Source organism: Ornithodoros turicata, chromosome 3 (genome assembly GCF_037126465.1).
Source record: "Ornithodoros turicata isolate Travis chromosome 3, ASM3712646v1, whole genome shotgun sequence".
NCBI classification, from domain to species: domain Eukaryota; kingdom Metazoa; phylum Arthropoda; class Arachnida; order Ixodida; family Argasidae; genus Ornithodoros; species Ornithodoros turicata.
In genome coordinates, this window is record NC_088203.1 from 103,271,512 (window position 1) to 103,293,536 (window position 22,025).

At 47.3% G+C, this 22,025-nt stretch overlaps 1 protein-coding gene across 2 annotated transcripts in view; it reads right to left on the reverse strand.

The window, feature by feature from the left end:
- Window positions 1-22,025, reverse strand: part of LOC135389049 (probable phospholipid-transporting ATPase IM) — a 75,450-nt gene that overhangs the window by 40,875 nt on the left and 12,550 nt on the right. Inside the window, exons 1-2 of one of the 2 annotated variants that reach the window (XM_064618998.1) lie at window positions 21,795-21,861; window positions 5,093-5,180 (exon numbers count right to left, since the gene is read on the reverse strand). In XM_064618998.1, the coding sequence (XP_064475068.1) occupies window positions 5,093-5,129 (37 nt within the window). In that variant the 5' untranslated portion in view covers window positions 5,130-5,180; window positions 21,795-21,861. Of the gene's footprint in view, window positions 1-5,092; window positions 5,181-21,794; window positions 21,862-22,025 lie in introns of those variants that run through there. The other variant, XM_064618997.1, reaches the window with a different exon arrangement.

The following is a 22,025-nucleotide window of genomic DNA, read 5'->3' on the forward strand; positions in this document are numbered from 1 at the left end:
ACGCCATGGAAGAAAAGAAACCAAAGTACCCAAGTATTTATATTGGGCGTTTAGAGGGAGAAACGAAACTCTTTTACGCATTTTTCTTTCTTTTTTTTCTTTTTTTCGTAAAACTAAATTTCGTCATTTTCCTGCAGTATACTCGTTCATAGTGCAAGCACATCTTGAGCTTGATGACCCGTAAAAGGCGGACACACACGAATCGTAAGAAACTGCATGGATGAATGGATGATGTAAAATAGAAAACGTCAGTCACCCGAGCTTTTATTACATTTATAGATTAGACGACGGACAAAATAAGTCAAGATGACCGCAGAACGCGAAAACAGTAATATCTGAGCAGCGGTGAAACGTCGTTAACTGCAGTCGTGAATAAGATTAGCATTATATTTTTTTATACTGTCACCTACAAAGGCGCGTATTACGCAATTAAAGCCCGTTAAGAGGTCTCCCGAGTTAAATGGACATCCCGTTAATTAGCTCTATTTAATTACGGTATAGGCAGTCACTTCTAATGAGCAGGAGATTGAGTAGAGTCCGGGACAAATTATCGATTGCTGCTTTTGCTCAACGAACTCGCCTTATACGCCGCCATGCCTTCCCCCTTTTTCTTTCTTTTTTTTTTCCATTGAGAAGGTCTACTATATACACATCCAAAGAAGAGGGGGCTATAATGAAAGAAAAGGGCGTTGCGTGGATGTGCATTGTACAGGGTATGTGTTTTTTTTTAATTGTTATTATTATTATTCGACATAGACTTTTACTTAAAAAAAACTATTAAACCTGCATAAATTTCGTTTTTGCAGGTGGGTTATTCGGCAAGGCGGACATCCTGTAGGACAGCATATGCAACTACCGGACGACTAATAAGCTAAAATTCATCAATTAACTTATTAATTAGATGTTTTCTGAGAAATGCGAGATAGGAGAATGGGAGAGTCATTATTCAAATCCATCGTGCTTGTTGAACACCCTGAGAGGGGGGGGGGGGGGGATATGTTTATTACGAAAAAAAAAAAAGGAAGGCAAGCAGAAAGGAAAGGTCAGCCAGACAGAGGTCGACTTGCTATTCCTTGTAGAAAAAAGAAAAAGAAGGAGAAAGAAAAAAGAGAGAGAAAAAAAAGAAACAGAAACAGAAACGGCCAAAGAGGCCAAACGTAACTCGAGATATAAATTCCCCAATTTTGCGCTTGGTGGTGGTGGTGGTGGTGGTGGTGATGATGATGATGATGATGATGATGATGATGATGATGATGATTGATGATGATGATGGAACTGCTTGGCATAGTCTGCCACGCTCAGGCTGGCAACGTCACGACTATCGCGCGTCCTGGGCCGACTTCGCAACAAGACATTATACGACGGGCGTCCGTCCTTTTTGGCGAGGAACCATCTTGATTCGATACGAGGCGGATCGGTGTTTTAGCCCGGGCAATGAAGAACTGGTCCCAACCGGCGGCTGTTCATTACTATCGCTCTCATTCTTTTTATTTTTAACACTGTCGAACCACGGCGTGGTTTTCAAATTGATCGTCACGCTTCACACGATACTCAACCGTAGCGTATAAGAGATGGAAAGGTCGTGCGCGGAAGGTTCAAAAACTGCGCAATTCGCATCGAAAATATTCGCAAGTGCGTTTTTCAATTGTTAACACCGCGAAGCAGCTATAGCTATTGAGCACCGAGCAAGCAGTAGGAGGAGTATGCTAAGTGCCACGCGGATATGGCCCAGAATGTCCTTCTGAAAACACGACGTACATTTTTAAGACCAGTAAAGTCGAAACGCGCCAAGATTTTAAGATACGTCCAAAATCGTCGTCATAACAAGGCAGGCAATTTGACTCTTCCCGCGTCTTTCTTCGAGTAAGGAAATATTTAAAATTATATTTAAAAAAAAAGACAAAAGAAAAAGAGAGACCAGATCGAAGATGCGAAGCACAAAGAGAAAAGTTTTTGAAAGATTGCGCCACCCGTCTCGCAACTTCGATGGTGGCGCAGAAATGAGAGCGTATATATATAGGGGTTAAGTCTTCTGGGGCATAAAAGATCCTTTTCCGCGACGGTGCCTCGGAGCAGAAATAAAGTTGGACGAAAACTCCGAAACTAGGCGGCGGCATTATAGTTGCGTCGGCGGCGGCATTATTGTTGTGTCGGCGGCAGCGCTCCCGTTCCATCCAGCAGAGCTAAAACGGGGGCGCTCTGCATTTGCAACTCTCTTCACGTGCTCGGGAAAAATATCTTGTTCAACCCATTGTTCAGAATGCTGCTCAAGCCGCGTATTATTATTTTTTTTCCGCCTTTTGCGAAGGGGTTGTAAGCCGTGGAGATATAGATGTGACAGATAGTGATATACGTATACATGCTTATTGAATAAAGAAGTGAGACGAGATATATTATTGTGCTATAGGGGTAGCGTATAGTATTCCATTAAAATGTGGGAAGAAATATGTTGGACAGACCACACGGTGCTTAAACACAAGGCTAAGAGAACATAACAAAAATAGTAAAAGAATGGAAACGACATTAGGTGGGCACCTCGCACAGTGTAATGGATGTGAACCCGACTTAAATAGCACTAAAGTTTTGTATAAAAACAAGAAACAAGGGGCGTTACTATACTTGGAAGCTTTAACGATAAAGAAATTGGGGAATTCGTGCATAAGTGTACCATCAGTAACCTTGTCTGATATAAGATAGAATGTTTTCTTGCGTAGAATGTATTCTCACGTGATGCTGTAGTTGTAGTGTGGAGAGAAGGTATTAGTTTAAAAGGAGATAGTGGACGGAAATAAATTCTTTTGGTTGCAGTCAGTGCTGTGCGTCGTCCCTTTGTCTGTGTTCGTCTCGTCCCATTGTTTTACCTTCGCACTGGGGTATTTTATCCATTTTAAAAGATGTCATACCAACCCGCCCAAATTTTAACCTTATTTGAGATATATTAGGAGCACGGTCCTTCGTATAGCGGCTATCCATATAGTATAGCGGTGGTATCGTATAGCGGCGATCCTATAGCGCTATCCATTGTATATAGCGGGTGTTGTATGTAAAATGGAGATCGTGAAAAAGGGCATTAATTAGCGGCGGAACTCGAACCTGCAATTTCCGGTAGGGCACGCTAGAGCGTTTCGATCATAAACCGCGTCATAAAACGCGTGAAGCCTATATCTGAGACGCGCAAGACGACGCAGTGAAATTGAACTAGATTGAAACACGCCGCCGGGCGTTGTGACGGAGCGCCGTTTCGTATATTGCCTCAATTACTATATATTCATCTATTCGTATGAACCTCCATATGAGCCAATCGCCAGCTTCTAATTCTCATTTCCTGATCAGGGAACGCCTCAGTATACAGTCTGTGTGGTTTTCCACGTCGGTTCTTATATCTACTACAAATCAGCGCGTGAACCACCACAAAAACATATTTCTAAAGTCCCACAATGGCGCCAAGCGCATGACGTCCTGTGTATAGGGTCAACGGTACACTCATAACCATGCATTTATAACGACCCCCCTATTAATTTCTTCAATGTGTCACCGCCAGCCTGTTGCCAAATGATCCGTCGACGTTCGGTCCACGAAATCCGCATAGAGCAATCAATGTCCAGAACCACGCCCTCTGTGTGCCCACTAAAAAGCTTCAGTGTGTCACGTACACGCCAACGCTTGTCCGGGGAAAGCTGTCAAATTAAGCGGGGAGACGTTCATGCAAAAAGTTCGGAGAAACGACAGCCTTTTGGCTGTAACGCCTACACATCACGTCATCCAGCATGCTATAAGCGAGATCGGAAAGCGTTCACGATAGCAGTTCCGAAAACATGGTAAGCCAATCGCCCCGTTTCTTTCGAGCGGGTGACGTCACATTGCTGAGCTAGGATTGGACTGGATTGGATTGGATAACTTCCTTTATCGTATCGTTTTGGTAGAATTCTTTCGGTGTACTAAAACTCCCGACAATCATTCCTGCTCGCGGGAAGTGGCAAGCAACGCCATGAAAGTAACATCCTGGAGATCGAAAGATGATCCGAAATAAAATGGCGCCTGTTTCGAAGGAGGCGCGCAAGACCGTAAAAGCAAAGCCAGTTTTTCCTGAAAATGCCCGATTGTCACGCGACGTTTTCACAGAAACAACGCCCCCTCTCACTGCTTCGTCGCGTGAACATTTAAAGTCAGGACGTTGACATCTTCGGGCAATCGCCGCAGACGATTTCAGATACGGTCTTCCTGTGGCTACTATTGGCTGTGCAGCTGGTGGCGACTCGTATCCATATAGCTACGGCTGCCGAAAGCACCGTCGTCGACGTTCCTTGAGATTTCTTTTTTTTTTTTTTTCAACAAAGTTGCGTTGGCAGAGCAGACGACAGATCCTAGCGCGTGCTTTCTTGCTACCATACGAGTCACGTGACGAGTTTATCCGTCAGGATGTGACGAAAGTTGAGAGCAGAGTATAAAGTGCACACCTCTACGCAGGTCCCCCAAACTCATCTCGGAAAAGCGTGCAACGAAGAAGGCCGCCACTAGATACCCCACTGTTGCCGTTCCGGATCACTTCAGCGCGCTAAGTTTAGCGGCAAAAGGTTTTTGTTGTTTCTGCGAATGAATCTAGTCTTTATATGTCCAAATAAAACGCGTATAACAACTTTCTCTGTCGTGTTTCACTTTTTGGTCCCGTTTTTAAACGTGTTGAGCGATCGGAAGGATCTAGTGCACGGCGGCGTGCATCACATAGCGTACCTGTCGTACCAGGCGCCGTAGGCGCTGCAGTCGCCAATTTCTCCTTCGGTGACTTGGCCTGGCTTGGATTGTGCTTCAACTGGATTTTTAGCGCGCTACAATCCACGCAAGCCAACGTCTGGTAACAATGGGGTATCTAAGGGCGGCCTCCGGCATTGCACGCATCGGGATACGAACAAATACATGGGAAAATGGCGACCTTGGGGGACCTGGTGACGGTAGTCGGAGGCAAGGTTTCCCTCCTGAATCGCTTTGGCAGCTGTACCCATACCCAGCTCTCATAAAATCAATTACCAACCATGCGAGTGATGTGATCTTGCATTTTGTGTACAGTGAGGAAGACGTGCTAAAGTGCTCGTACCTTTTTCGACCTCCCGAGTCCAGCACGCAGTGCCCATGTCTGCCCACTGTCCTCAGCCATGCACCGCTGATCGCATAGAGCTCCTAACCTGCGGGAATAAAGAAGAAGAAGAAAACGTCAGCGCAGATCCATCGCCAAAAATAGCGTGGGACGAAAAACACCCGCAAAATACCAAGTGCCAACAGCGCTGCCTGGGCGTTTTCCCCAGAGGCGCCGAAGAAAATCTCGGTAAATTTTCCTACGAAGTAGGCCAAGGACGCATCACCATATCGAGAAGCAAAACAGCTTCGTAAAGAGACGCGACACACCACCACTGGAGAAACGAAAGTGATAGCGAAAACATACTCATATCAATAAACCTCCCGAAGTCAAACAGCCATAGCAGCTCGAAGTAGAGCACTGCACGGGCCTGAATGTATCTGCCTGACCCGGCTCGTTCCCGAAGCCACCGGGAGTCTTACCCAACCCGACCCGACTCGGCTGCCGAAAACTCGGCCCCGCCCGCAGCCGATTGGTCCAACAGGTTCAATCCATACGGTAGATACTCATAATACAGCGTAAATGACACCTAGTTAACGCACAAGCGCCCAAGCAGCACAACATCTTGGCGCAATACTGGACCAAGATTGGACCAACGTCGGCCTAATATTGGCAATGTCGGCCCACTATTGGACCAAGATTGGACCGCCAATATCGGCCTAATATTGGCAATGTCGACCCACTATTGGACCAAGATTGGACCAATGTCGGCCTATTATTGGCAATGTCGACCCAATATTGGACCAAGATTGGGCCAAGGTGTTGTGCTGCTTGGGCGTCAGCCTTTCATGCAATTTGTGCTCGCAGCAACACTTTGGCGTCGAGTTTCGCGGTGTACGCCGTGTCGGGGGCGTCATCATCAACAAGGCGAAGTCGAGAACAACGCGACGCCTATGTTGTAGCGTTTTGGCAGAAAGATGGAGGAAAGGCCGAGACAACTAGTCGATTTGTTTTAAAAAACGAATGTTGAGTATTAAATAATGTGACAGGATGGCTCACAAAAGCTCGGGCCGACCAAGGCCCGAGCCCGTCTCGAGCCCGCAATCAAAACGGGTATGAGGCCCGATTTAGGCCCGCGCGGGCCGGGCCGGACTGGCAGGGCTCCGGTTTTCGAGTCAGTCTGACCCCTTGCAGAGCTCGAGGTTTGTCTAGCATTTACATTCATCCCAGCTAAAAGCAGTTGGGACACTCTGATACTGAGGGGTTCATCACACGTAACCAGAGTATTGAGGAAAAAAATGAGGAACAATTTTTTTTCCAACGCGCGCAGCCATAATTGCCGAGATACAAACCCCAATCGAACACAATTGGGTGTCGGGCTCTGACGTCGGAGGAGCAAGAGCCTCGGCCATTTCTATTGGTTCTCGTAAGCACGTGACCTCTCCCGCGGCAGTCTCGCTGGCGAAGATATACCTGCTGCCGTGATGTCAGGGCGTGGCGAGATGAGCTTCGATATTCGCGGTGCCGATTCTCCGCTGGGTGTCTTTTGCTTTTTCTTCTTTTTTTTAGTAAAAATTCGAATGTGTAGATTGTCAAACAACAACAACTTTATTTCGAGATGGTGGATGGGGAGTTTTATCGCCAGGGGCAATACTCTACCCTATTGCTGGTGGTGATGCGGGGAATGTGTAGGTCGTCATCGATGCAGGTAACCATCTCTTACATTCATTCGGTCAAATTTCGGTCCATGTCTGAAAACCCATTTAAAATCGCAAAATTCCCACGAACAATGCGTACATGTGGTGGTGGTGGTGGTAGCCAAGGTCGCGCCGAAGACGGGGAGGTGGCGGGTTCGAACCCTACCATCGGCTATGCTATCTGACGTTTTTCCCTGGATTTTCCGGCAGATTTTTTCAGACGACTGTCGGCACAATTCCCCCTGAAGTCGGCCCAGGACGTACACTAACCCCCACTCGTTCTTGCTGTCCTCTCTCCATCTGTCCACGTCTGTACGCCACTCATAGCCACAGTTGCTTCGCGGCGCTCGCACGGAATATAAAATAACACATACGATAATATATCTCGTAAAAGATTCGAACTTTAATGCAAAAAAGAAAAAGGAAGAAGAAAACGCATTGGGAAAACGAAATAAGACAATGGCTATAAGAAGGCGGGGAGGGGGGTTCGAACTCAGTCTTCTTGATTACTGGCGAAGTGAGCTAACCATTACACCACGCTGGCAGGACATGCCGACGACTCGCCGTGGTCGGTGCAATCGTGTCCCATTGTCTGTCCTTCTCGGCGACTGCTTTCTTTTGTCGTGCTATGGTTTTGTGTTTGTCCAGCTGTGTCAACCTCGGGTTCGTTCCTTTCCGCTATACGCTTTGGGCGTCATCTGTTGGTGGTAGCAGCTTTTTCAAAGTGATAAGAAGTTGAATCCTCTTTATTTTTTTCAGCAACTGTTCATGGAGAAAAGCACCCAAGTATTCTTATCAGTTTCCGAACACAACACCCTAAGCGAAATGCTTTCTCCTTCCATTTTTGCGGCGGATATCCTGCGCGGCTGAAGCCGGCCGCGCTTGTCATCCTCACGCGCTAAGGAACTCGACAAACAGGACGAAGACGAGACAACGAAATACACGAACAAAGAGTGTCGAAAGAAAAAAAAAAAAAAACTTTTTTTTTTGCGCTCGGCACATTTCACTGCGCGTTATTTTTATTTTATTTATTTATTTTTTCCCCCTTCGCGGGACACACAAGCGCGCACTCTGTTTATCAACACTTAAAGACGATGTCGTCAAACTCTCATCCAGACGAGGTGGTGGGATGGAAACTGGGTCACCCTCTTCTTTCCCCACGTCACGTGACAGATAACCTCGCTCCCCAGCGGGTCCTGCCACGCCCTGTGTCGCCATCCGATCTAGCCAGCGACGTCTTTTTGCTTGTGCCCCGACAGCTGTGTCATTACCTCCGGCAATCTGACACCTCTTAGCCCCGACGAAGGGAGTTTAATGGCTTCGCCGACAAAGTTTGCGCCGAGAGGTGTCATGTTGGGATGCGATGTGATGTGATGTGATGATGATAATCGCGGAAAGGGTACTCTTCGTCAAGGTGAACATGATTCGCATTCCTTCGAAAAAAAAAAGAAAAGATACAAAGGCCTGTCATTCGCTATCTGCGACGCATATCGGATAGCAAAAAGCCATTATTAAAGTGCATTTTTAATTCCGTGTAAGCATCGGGAAGCAACTGTAGGAACTGTAGACAAGAGTTTTAGTGCGCGCCGTAGGCAGACTTCGTGGGGAAGCGTGCTGCCATCTGCCTGGAAAGGCTGCAGGACCAACAAAGAAAATGAAAATCATTTACTCAAAAACCTGAGACAGTACAGCTGCCTGCACCGGGCCTCTCGGCATGTCACAGATCCAACTCAGTTGGAGACCTACGAGCCAACAGAAAAATGCAAACGGCCGTGACATCATGGGCTGGGCATGTCGGAAAACACGACGACCGCTCGCACATGCGCGGATCCCACGTAAAAGTGAACTGGTGAATAAAAAAAAATGTCATTGCGTAAAAACTTTTTGCGTAAAATTCTACCTGTTGGCGCAGGAAAATCTATTAGACGTCATGAGGACACTGACTCAGACACACTCATACGACAGGCACTCATATATGCATTTCGCACCATATATTATTTTTGTTTATGGTAGATTTATGGCAGGATTTATTTATGAATATGATTTATATAGATTATGACTTTACCTAGCCATACGCCGTGAAGAGCTAGGTAGTCAGAGTCGCCTTCGAAAATTATTAAACTATCAAATGAAACGGTTTTTCCACAGGTGAAATTTTTACAAAGTTTAATGAAAGTTGTGCAGAAAAAAAGAAAAAAAGAACTGCTCTACATGCTCAGATGCTCGTAGTTGCGGCAAAGTTATTACCTCACGTCGTTTTCAAATGCCCAAGTTATTATTATTACTTATACTTCTAAAGACCCCGGAGGAATCATTTCCACGATTCTTCACTATCAACACGTCTCCAGCCCAGAATTTCAATTTGATCCACGGCCAGAGCAAATAAATGTAATGGGCACGGAACGTGCGAAAAGACACTTCCTTTTGACTGGGTTAGCACACATTTTTGCGGAAGGCGTATCCCGCGCGGAAAGATGTCTCCACCCTACCGCTGACCTTGCTCCGATTATCCGAGCAGACGACAATCAGAGGGAGGAGCTTAAAAAGGAAGGATCGACCTCACAGGCTCAGAACCAACAGATAATGCCTTGGTTCGTAAAATAAGGGCATGACTTCACTGATATGCACAAAAACGCGATTCAAGGAACGGGTGCCGCCATTAGTGCTGCCACCCTGTGGTGGTCACAGGAACTGTGCACGTGCGGACCACGACCTACTAGATTATAACGACCATGTCACAATCAGCAAACCCTATGAGGTGCCTGTCCGCACGATCCGCCAGGGGCACTACTGACGCACCCTGGCAGACTGGCGCACGATTGGACGATGGAAATTTGAATTTTGAACTCGCAGAAGCGTATGTACGACAACCGTGGCAGACGACAGCGATAGCTCCTATGAAAACGCGTAGAATGATGATAATAATCAACCTCAGAATTAAACATCTGTGGAAGTCCACAGCTTGTACAGAAATACTAAGGTAAGCTGAAGTACAAAGTATTGTAGAAGTTGAGGAAGCAATAAGAAGGACGATCAGAAGCGCCACCGCTGCCTTCCAAAAATGCGGCGCATGGGAGGGGTGCGCCTGACGTGGTCGTTATAATCTAGTAGGTCGTGGTGCGGACCAGTGTGAACTGCCGTTTGCCGAGTTGCTTCATTTTTCCGCGTGTGTTTTGGTTCATTTCGTGCCCGTTTATTTTCTCCCGCTCGAGGCGGTGGCGGCCATGTTTCAGCATCGTTGAGGAGCATGGAGGAAGGAAACACAGGAGCGGCCGTTTCGAACAGATTTCCGTGGGACCCCTCTGGCGGTCGCTCCTGTCAAATCCGCCATTACTTCCTGTCCACCACGTGATCCTCTCTAAAGTTTCGGTTTGGCAACGCTTTGTTGCTCGCGCTGCTTTCCGTGCTTTTATGCATTTCGAACGTCATTTATTCTTAAAATGTGAGCACCATTGCGGAGACAACGTTACGTTAACGTGTTCTGACCACGGCTGCGGCTGTCGTTCAACAGAAAGCGGCTTTGTCATGGGAGTAACGTGTAACGTTTCATTCGTCAGTACGTACTTGATCGGTTGTTTCGTACCTCTGTCTGTGATAGTCATCTTGAATCGTTCGTTTGCAAGCTGGCGCTATGCTACAGTTGCAGATTAATTTGAATTCCTCCATTGTTGTGCAAGTTTGATTACTGGCACGCTTTACCACTTCAGCAACGACACAAAAAAGGTAGCGACGTCGTTACACAAACGTCGCTGCCACGGATGATGTTTCTAGTACTGCGTGCTTGTCCTACAGACCGTGACCGGTCTCGTAGTAGAAGGAAAAACCAAGAGTAAACCTCCGAACACACACAAATAAAACTGGACGTGCGGCGTTCATCACAATGCTTTGTCACAATGCAACTGCAAGAGAATCACTACTCCCGTCGTCTGCTTAGAGAGCTGGCCTGCGCATGCTCTTGGAGTCACGTGAGCTGTCACATGGTAGACAGGAGCATCCCAGAATGCAATGCGAAGGCCGGCACGCTCGTCCCAATGGCAAAAAGTTGGAAGGGCCGCTCCTGTGTTTCCTTCCTCCATGTTGAGGAGTCCCCAAAAAGAGAACGATCGGAAGCGAACCGACCGTGACCTCGAAGGGGCGCCAGGAAGATCGCCGCGCGGGAAGGATAATCCCCACGAGGTAAAGCGCCGTACATGTCGCTTCCTTCTCTCCCATCTGATCGTACCGGTTGAGCACACCCGGTACGATCAGTTGGGAGAGAAGGGAGCAACGCGCTTTACCTCAAGGGGATTATCCTTCCCGCGCGGCGATCTTCCTGGCCCCTTCGAGGTCACGGTCGGTTCGCTCCCGATCGTTCTCTTTAGGGGGACTCCTCAACGATGCTGAAACATGGCCGCCACCGCCTCGATGGATTTCATTTACTTGGCAACAGCCAAGTATTTCTTGGATGGCGTAATGGTTTGTCGCAAATTTTCGTTCTCGCGGTGTGTTGATGATTCTGGTTCATCGAGTTTGTTAGTCAGACTAAAGGTCAGAAACTCGTCGTAGAGAATACCGGAAAAGACCACAGCCGCCATTTTGAATGCCGTTCCATGTGGGGATGCTGTGGTGACTTAGAACTGTTCAAACGTTCCATTTCGTAGATTGTACAATATCTTATCGGTCGAATATACATGTGGGGTACTCCCACATGTATAGGTTTTGTTATCAGCTGCGAAACCCCTCTTCTGTTTGAGGCGATTGTGTGTCTCTATTTGGCGCTCCTACAGTATCACTACGGTTATCAGCTGATGCATTAACAATCCCTCTAACGGCCTTGGAAGCCTCCGCGTATGATATTTATACAACAAGCACTCGAAGAGGAGACCTTCTATCTCTTCAAGGCAACGTCATGCATTGGCTCTTGTGAGACAGAATTCATTCCTCTCATCCTCGGATGCTTACTATTGTTCCGTGAAATAATATTTACAGTTCATCACGAAAATTTTTCTATTCTTAACGACAGATGGCGCCACAGGTATCGCGGCGGTTGTTTCCCTTCGGTTCCCGGAAATTCTTCTTGGCGAATCTCCGGTCGGTTCCTTGCCGCTGGACCACGTACCGACCGACCGATCGACCGTATTCACCGAGCGATTTTGGCAGTCCATCCCTGTTATGTCGTCGCTGGGAACGCGGCTAAGGAGCGCACGGAGACTGGTGGTTTGAGAGTAACGCGACAAAGACTATAAGGCCAATGGTTAAATTAATTTCACGCGTCGAAGTGATTGTTTTTATATTTCCCTGTTGGCACTGGAAGCTAAATGTGGCCATGTATAGGGAGTACAACAGGAAGGAGCCGGAAACAGGTCCCGAGACCACGTTTTGTCTGGAAAGTCTGCAGGAAATATAGGAGGTAGAAACAGCAATATAGGTGGTGGAATTGCAACTTATCACCTCCCAGTCTTCAACGTTACGCATTGGTGTGTGTGGTGGTATGTTCTTTATTTTTAAAAACTCCGTGGTAGCGCCACGAAGCAACTGTGGCTATGAGCGGTGTACAGACGTAGACAGATGGAGAGAGGACAGCAGGAAAGAGTAGGAGACAAAGGGGGTTTTGGTATACTTCCTTGGCGGATATCACTGGGAACTGTGACGACATTCGTCCGGAAAGTCTGCCGGCGGAAAACCCAGGGAAAACCTCAGACAGCGCAGCCGGTGCCGGGATTCGGACCCGCATATCACATCCCAGTCTCGGCGTGTAAGGCCATGATCCTGACCACTACGCCACGTCGCATGGCGTAGTGGTTAGGACGAGCTGGTTGTGGTGGTATGTATTGTCAGAACGTTTGGGCAGCCATTTCAGATTAGTGTCAGTGGCCGACACTAATGGGCTGGGTACCTCGTGACCACAAAAGTCAGCACATCATCCATCATTCCGTGAGCCAGCCACAGAGGGCACTTCGAGTTCCGAGCTGGTGGGACCTTAGAGGGGTAACGAATAGTTCATTGGAAACACGGTACCTGGCCTCGTCGCCTGTTTGCAGAGCTAAACGCCGAGTGTGTCCACTGACGCAGCTTTGTTGACACTGCCAACTGAAAAGGTACTTTAGAGGTGTAGTCTTGGGTGTCCGGAAGTTTGCCAGCTCGTTTCAATTGACGTGAAATCAGCAGAACTTAATTCTTTCTTTCTTACCTTACTTAGCTTGTCAGTGATCTAATGGGGGTCCAATGTTGACTATAAAGAAACGTGTCTTATTCGGTGTTAAATGGATGGTGGTACTTAGCCCCAAAGGGTGTTACAGCAACGGGGTAAAATGGACGTAGCGTAGAAAATCAGCACCGCCAATACCGAAGATGGTCGGGCTCTGATAAGACAGTGACACCACATCTGACAGTGAGGCGGCCGCGGGAGACGTCACGTGTTCACGAGAACCAAACCAATATAGAGTTTATTCGCTGACGTCACTCCTCCAGGGGGCAGTAGCTTCGAAAAAGCGAAATCGCCGCCACGATGTAGGTCCCTCGAGGTTTGGTTTCGGTTTTCGTTCGCTGCCTTTGCTCTATTTAGAGGACCATTAGCGTCGAAACCATAGAAATTCCTTGCACCATAGTACTAACAATATTCAAACACTACAGTAACTTTGAAACAACAAATTTACGGTGACTGCGAAGTGGGTGAAGGCCGGGACAGTCAAAACCTAAGGACCTACATTATGGCGGCAAACCTGCTAGCAGCAGTGGCGCTCTCCTGCGGATGACGTCATGTGAATAAACCCTACAGCAATGGCCGAGGCTCTCTCTCTCTCTCACACACTTCAGTGCAAGACGCTTAAGTTTGCTTAATAGTTCCTTCTCCTTCAAAACTCTAGCGTGCAGTACAATACATGGATGATGTAATGGGCTACATGCATGCATATGAAAGTGCCAGAATGTCTAAAACCATTAGACCTCTACCCGAGAAACGTCATCATGACGTTGGTAGCCAGACTGAAACCGAAACAAATCGGAAGGGGAGGACTGGGTTCCACGAATGGGAACTTGTTCGCTGCCTCCTACTGAAAGAAAAGTAGGACCGAAGGTCGCGTCCCTTTCAGGGACCATCGTATAATCCCCTCAAGACCGTGGCTTTCGGGTGAGATCTTGTTCGCCCCCTAGCTCCGAGAGTAGTTCAACTCTACCAAATAAACCTCTCCCTGTTTGTAAACAAGTGACGTCATACTTTTCGACAGCGCCACGAATTTGGTAGTTGAACTATGCTCGAAGCTAGGAGCGAACAAGGCCGCGCCCGAAAGCCACGGTCTTGAGGGGATTACGATGGTCCCTGAGAGGGACGCGACCTTCGGTCCTACTTTTCTTTCAACAGGAGGCAGCGAACAAGCGTGTATTCGTAGAACACAACCCTCCCCTTCCGATTTGTTTCGGTTTCAGTCTGTCTACCAACCTCATGATGACGTTTCTGGGGTAGAGGTCTATCGGTGACGCTGTCGAACACTATGACGTCATTTGTTTACAAACCGGGAGAGGTCTATATACGCGTATCTAGAATAACTAAGCGCTTACGACCCGTGATACCCATGAAATATATTACCATGTTTCAAGCAGGAATACAACTCGACGAACAAACCACTGCGAATGCTTTATTCTATCGGCACGCATTCTATCACTGCGTCATCAAGACGTTGGCAAACATCAACACGGTGCCGCACCGCCAACCCCACAACCCGGTACAACGCTCCAATGATGCTGGACCCTATACACATTCTCCCCTCACTGTCTATATACTATATAGGCGTATGCCACATCCTGTTACGGTCGCGCACGCTACGAACGGTGGGAGCTATAGACGATTTTCCGCGAGACTAGAGGGAAGAGCTAAGAAAGGAGTTATAGGCAAATGGCCTCTGATGGACCGAAGAGCACACGCTACATCCGGCGGAAGTGCAAGAGCCCGGAAGTGCGCGACGGACGCCGGAAGCAGGGCACGGACGGGAATGTACCCTTTCCTATATATCCTACGTCTCCGATATAGTCGATATTATAGTCCCCTTCTTGGTGGAAATGTCGAACAGGTGCTGGTCCGCTTTAGTACCTCTATACTGACCACATCTTGAATATATATAGTACCACACGTGTTTTCCGGGGTGTGTGTGGGAGGGGGGGACCTTGAGTGGCACGGCTGACGTCGAAATTTTCGTCAGTGACGAATCTATATAGCGCTCGATAAAAATGTACAATTTTTTTTTTTAGATTCCAGATTTGTTTCCATAAATTAGGATATGCGACAGTATAGGATTCCAGTGCACTGCCTATACAACCAAAATTTTCCTCGACATCGCGATAGACCTCTGTAAACCTAGACCTGTTTGTAAACAAATGACGTCATACTGTTCGACAGCGCCACCAATTTGGTAGAGTTGAACTACACTCGAGGCTAGGGGTGAACAAGGTCGCGCCCGAAAGCCACGGCCTTGAGGGGATTACGGTGGTCCCTGAAAGGTACGCGACCGTGGGGCCTACTTTTCTTTCAATAGGAGGTAGCGAACAAGTGCCCATTCGTGGAACCCAGCCCTCCTGTTCCGATTAGTTTCGATTTCAGTCTGTCTATCAACGTCATGATGACGTTTCTCTGTATAGGTCTATTGCTCTGAAACGAGCCAAGAATGCAAATTTAGTAGAATGCAAATTTACTAAAAGGGAAATTAGTGCACGTTATGCCTGAAAGTTCTTGAGCAACAAAACAAATGTCGTAACGGTTATACGAGGCTAACGAAATCAATTCCGCACACGAGGCATCGTGTAGGGCATGTGTATTCCAGGCCGCGTCACTGGGAACGTTCACAGACCAGTGTTTTATACGCTTCGGAATTTATCGGAGACTTTGACTAACACGCTTTTGTTTGTTTGTTCGTTTGTGTGCACGCCTTTTTAACATTTAGCGCGTCATACGTAAAGTTGAACTCCCAACTCAGCCCATTCATGCTCATTTAATCACGAGTGCCAGCCCCAGCAACTAACGTTAAGCCGGCCAGAGCCGTTTTACCATTTCGTGCGCGCACACACCGAGTAATAAAAAGAGACCGCCACCCCAAATTCTACACACAATAAATTTGAGTGCGCTGAAGACATTGAGGCCTACTGCTTCCCACAGCGGCACCTTTATCATTCCCCCCCAGATGTCCATCAAAAGGGGCGCAGACGAATGAATCCTCCTCCCTCTGGTGGCAGAAGACGTCGTCTTAAAAAGCTCCATCAGAGCAGGAACAGATCAATCCCCGGAGGGGTCGTAAAAAAAGTGGCCTCCGCCACTTGGTTGGATGTCGCCATAAAACACTAATGAAGACAGAGGTCTTATCCTTTTTACGAGAAATAAAGACGACGACGGAAATATACGTGGTGCGCTTCACACCGTCCATGTCGTCGAGATGTCGGGAGGGAGGATTCTCTCTCATGCAATAAAAAAAAAAAATAATAATAAAAAACTAAAAAGAAGAAGATTCTGCATTACGTTTCCTCATACTGCTTGCCGTAGAAAGTATCGATTTTTTTTTTCTTTAAACCAGACTGTTCACCACGCCCAAGATTGCGGTACGTGTCGAAGCATGCATCTTCATACATCGATTAGCTTTAGGTTACAAGACTCGGAGCTGAAATTGCAAAAATAATCAATTAGCGCGCAGTTATCCGCCGTCACTGCTTGACTCCATCGGTGGTCCATCCCTTGCGCTGGCTTGCCCGCACAAGGGTCTGTACGTGGGCTTTCGGCTGTACCACGATGAGCAATTAGCAGCAGGAGGCAAGCGAGCTGGTGGAACATGTGAAACGGGCAACATTTCCTTCAGCCTGATGAGGACTTTGACGACACGCTCAAAAAGAAAGTGTCTCTAAGTCTTATGAGTGTCCGTGTCCACTTCGTTTCTTTTCTTTTTTTCCTTCTTTTGTGTGTGCGTGTGTCGTCCAAGTTCTCATTAGGTTCAAGGAAATGTTTCCCGTTTCATGCACCTCACGCTAATGGCATCCCGGCGTCCCTTCTGTAGACCTCCACCTTTTGATGGTACATCTCCTTTCAGAGTCTCAGGCTCTCCGGTCGAGTGAAGTAGGCTGACACAAGACGATGAGCAGCTTGGCGGACCAGCATCCTGGACTAACCGTCCTGGATGCCGTCGGGCCACGAGGATTTCCTTATGTCCTTTACCTTAGCACTGGTTATGGAATGGCGCATTGGATGCGGCGCGAGAGGGAAGGCTGAGACGTGGAGCGCAGAAAATGGCAGGGCCATACAAGACATGCGGTAATGTCTCGATGAATGACCGTCCCCTCGTGGAGTCCGGGTGTTCACTTTTTAAAAGATGAGCGCGGTGCAGGTATACCCGCGGACACTTGCGCAAGTTTGTTCTTTGCGGGTACACATTTCCGTGTCATCGCAGGTCGCGCGTAAGGTGCGGGTAGACCCGCACTACTTCCGCGGATTACGCGGGTATACCCGCAATACCCGCAGGCGCAAAACCAACCCGTCGGATTTTGGTGTATGACCCGATTCGTGGCGAACATTTGGCCCAAAATACTTTCCAAGACGTTCCATATCCAATTCATCGTCTCAAAATAAAATTGTTGTTGTTGTTGTTGTTGTTTGCCACATAGGGTTAAATGTGGCTATCTTTCGACACCAAGACCGGTACACTTCGCATGAGTAGGCTGGCAACTATGTCAGCAGTGGCCACAGCGTACGCGTTGGAAAAGTGGCTCGCTAATGGACAGTGTCCTCAGCATCAATAAATCATCTCGTGCTGTCACGATCATGTGGTATAACTGAAACATGCGTATACGCATTGGGCTGCGGGTATATCGGCGGGTACGCGGATAGGCTTCGGGATGTGCGGGTGCGGGTACGAATTTTCATATCCGCACTCATTTCCACACATTTTCTTCCTCTTTGGAGGAGAGTTTCTTTGAGCACTTCTAAAGATGATACCGGAAAGAGAAACCTTATCAGGACACGGGCAAAAATTACTTCCGGCGCACGACAAAGGCAGAGTGCCTTCCTCTCGTCTCACCGCTACACTGCTTGTTATTGCTTATCCGAAAGCACGTGGAGGAGGTTCGTGTTGCGTTGTATACAATTAATGAGGTGGTGGTCGAAAGGAAACCCGAGAGCGCGAATATGATATCACTAAAAAGAAATACATATGCAACGGAGCGGCGTCAAGTGGCTCGATAAGGACCTGCATACAAACTCGGACACCACTACCGATGAGAAACGACGACGCCCTTGAGCACGACGCGGGTTATTCGCGCACGAATGTGTGCAAGCACGAGTATAGGGCAGCTACATGATCAGATATGGGCAATCTTCGAGTCGAACCGCTTGCAGTTGCAACGAACACTCTTAATTAGGAGCAGTGAAATATTCACCTCCAGAATTTTTTTCGCTTTTGGGCTGCGCGGGGTTGTGTGCAATAAATAATGTAAGCCCTGGCGTAGGAAAGGCGAGAGGAGCTGACCTGAGGCTGTGGTGTGAGCGAGAGGAGCCTGATATGCCCAACTCTCTGGAAACCCCCCTCTCCTTCCCGAGGGAAGCCCCGCTGGAAGACGTCTCCATAGTGCTTTGTCACTCTTTCTTATATATATGTATACTTTCTTTTCACTTTTTTTTTAATTTGACTGTGCAGTGACAATACACTGCACAGCGAAAATATTGCGCATTGTGATTCCAGAAAAACTGCCGGATAAATGAAACAGGGTTTCGAACGGTGTACGTTCATGTAGTGTAGCCTTGCACTGCACCGCATTGCATTGCACCGGTATCGTCAGAAGCAGAGTTCAAGGTAACTCGTTACAAGTAAATCGTTACTGTAACTAAGTTCCTTTTTTTTTTTTTGGTAACTTGTAACTTAACTCACGTCCACATATTTTCTTGCTTTCTCTCCGGTTCCTTCATGGCATTTTTTGCCATAAAACGTGATATTCAATCAATGACACTATTTTATTCAGGAAGTAAGAACCGCTGCCATTGAAATGAAGCTGAACCATTATGCGCCCACAGGGAGTAAGATGCAAAGCGTTCGAATAGACCTCTACCAGAGAAAAGTCATCATGACACTGGTAGACAGATTGAAACCTAAACAGATCGGAAGCAGAGGACTGGGTTCCACGAACGGGCACTTGTTCGCTCCCATTGAAAGAAAAGCAGGACCGAGGGTCGCGTCCCTTTAAGGGACCATATCATAATCCCCTTAAGACCGTGGCTTTCGGGCGCGACCTTGTTCACCACTAGCGTCGAGCGTAGTTCAGTTTTTGTGGCGCTGTCGAACACTATGACGTCATTTGTTTACAAACAAGGAGAGGTCTATTCTTGGACATAAACCAACTAAGCGTGTTGCACCCCTCCGCAGGCAACTCAAGGTCTAACTCAACTGCTCCCGCACGCTGCTCCCGCGTAATGCTATTTTGTGTCCGAAGTAACTTGGAAGTAACTCGTTCTTTTTTTTTAAAGTAACTCAGTAACTGCGAGTTACATTTCAGGTTGAAGAACTTCGTTATTAACTCAGTTACATTTTTCACACGAGTTCTTTTTGACGGGTAACTTCTCAACCTATGGTCAGAAGTGGTGCCCCCTCGCAATCGTCCTCTATAGAGAACTATGCATGGTGAAAACAGACGCGCAAGGAGCAAGCATGTGTTTGCATCCTGTTGTTGATCACTGCTAAGCAGCAGGGCAGCGTTTACGTTGATCGAGTGCCACGCAGTAATTTCTCCAGAAGTCGACCTCTAGGGGGCGTACCGATCTTCCGGTGGGGGGTATATGTTCATGGGTACATGTTTATGGGTGTATGCATTGGTAGCCGAGCTGTGTTGGGCAATCTCAGAAATTTTAAAGGGGGGGGGGGGAGGGTTGCAAAGACTCAGGGAGAGTTAGGGAAATCCCATTCGACAAAATGACGGGTTTGTTTTCAACCAATTGAGCAAAGAAAACCACCGGTGCCCTCTTCCAATCCGAGGGAAGGTACCGGAGGTATAGGCTGCGCATGCGCCCGGTGAAAGCGGTTTTCACCGAAAAGCACCGAGACGAATACGAGATGAATGTGCATTCGAACAGGGACGCGTCGCGTTGTTGCCGATGTCCTAACTTTTAACTCAGTTTGTACAACAGAACATTGCGAGACAGCGCGGACAATAGACAATTGAGATCGTCACCGTTATCGCACGATAAGTCATCGTGCGTACCGGATCCAATTGCAGCGTGCATGACTCGGCTGTCTTATCCGTTGACTGGGTGCGGCGGACATACGGTATACTTCGGATGCCGTGTTATCAACGGTCCACACACATCTCTATATGTGGGTCACCACTTAGAGCTTTTGTGCTGCATATTTGAATATCCATTTGGCCATCCTCGCATGTCTTTTAGCAGCGTTCAGATTTACAGTGAACCCCCGTTAATATGACCTCCGATAATCCGACATACGCGTTTTACGACCATACTCCCGGGGAACAATGCAGTGAAACCTCTGCAAATCCCTCCGTTAATATGACAATTCGGCATAATGACCAACATTTTCTGGAACGACTATGGTCATAATAACGAGGGTTCACTGTATACGCTACACTATATATGATGTACAACAGTGCGGGCATTTCTATACAAGGAAACCTGAGACTCGCGCCTAAGGAAGTGCATGCAACATAGGGTGACGCATTTATTATTGCGCACGCTTCACGAGGAAGTGTAGACGTCCGAGCAACGTCACGTTGTGCTTACGCTAATAATGCGGCGAATTATTCGAGTCACCTCTAGGGAGTCTTATGGCCGAGTAAAGCCCCAAAGAAATACGCACAGTCAGAACTTATGTCTGGATCATAACGTGGTTTACAATAAATGAGAACATGAACTCGCCAAGTTACAAAAGAGACTGTCACCTTAACGGAACTTGGTGAGAAACGACGTGACCCGAAAGGAACTCTGCATCCCACGACCGTTGCAGGAATATTACCGCGGCAGATCAACTGTACCTGAGGCAAAAGCCTTTTCGTAACACGTGAAGCCAGTGTAGGTAAACTGCGAAGGTGTCCCAATAAATAACCTTAAAACCTTAATCGGAATTCCGAATGCTATATCATACTTAATACTCTCGTTGCGTGTGGTAGTACAAGTCTTCTATACTCTGTACGTTGCATTTTGTGTCGACCTCCGCGTGGCACGTGCAAGCTCCTGATATCTGATTGATCTGGCAATCCCAGAGTCACTAAATAAGCTTCGCTTCAGAGTATATTAAATACCATGTATGCGGAATAAACCGATTTACATTTTGTAACATTGATTTTTTTTTTTTTTTTTTGTGGGGATGAATATTCCCAGCAGAAGCGGAACCGGTTAAAAACCGGTAGGAACCGTTATTTTTTTGCTCCGGAGCAGAACCGGTACCGGATCGTTTATGATGTAACCGGAACGAAAAACGTTTCGGTTCGACACCTTCTATGGTAGTACATGCATGTCACTGCATCAAGCGCATAAATGTACGCGAGAAAGTTCGCTGGAGGCTCGCGCAGTGCTGCATACAGTTTTCATAACGTAAAAGAGGTAAAACCAGGACGAATACAAGACACACCACAACATCGAGCACTCGAGGTTGTGTGTGTCTTGTGTTCGTCCTGGTTTTATCACTTTTACGTTATGAAAGCCTATCATCAACAAGTCCAAAGAGATGTTTTAATGTTGTATACAGTGAACCTTCGTTATTATGACCATGGTCGTTCCCGAAAACTTTGGTCATAATGCGGAATTGTCATATTAACGGGGGGGGGGGATTTGCGGAGGTTTCAGTGCATTGTTCCCCAGGAGTATGGTCGTAAAGCGCGTATGTCAGATTATCGGGGGTCGTATTATCGAAGGTTCACTGTAGTTGCAAAGGCTATCGAAGCCTCTTCTTTGGGGGTACCATCAAGGCCGGTACACGCTCAGAAGAAAAACAAAGGTGTGAAAAGATGATAACTTCTATATAGTTACCACCTCAGTCAACACAGCGTCTGACGAAAGGATGTAAAAGAGTGATAACCTTGCCTGTTACCGCCTCTTTGCAGGTGCAGCACAAAGTGTGTGTATAAGAGCTGTTATTACAGTCACGGAAGCGACGCACTTTCAAGCAGTGTTGCTTTCCCAGAATCGATAGTGCAGTGGACATTGAGCCTAACGAAGATAACCGCAACTAAAATTTCTTTCGGGATTTGCCCTAATCTGTTGCGCCGACTCGAACCAGGTAGCAGGTAGAACTTTGCAACCTTTTAGG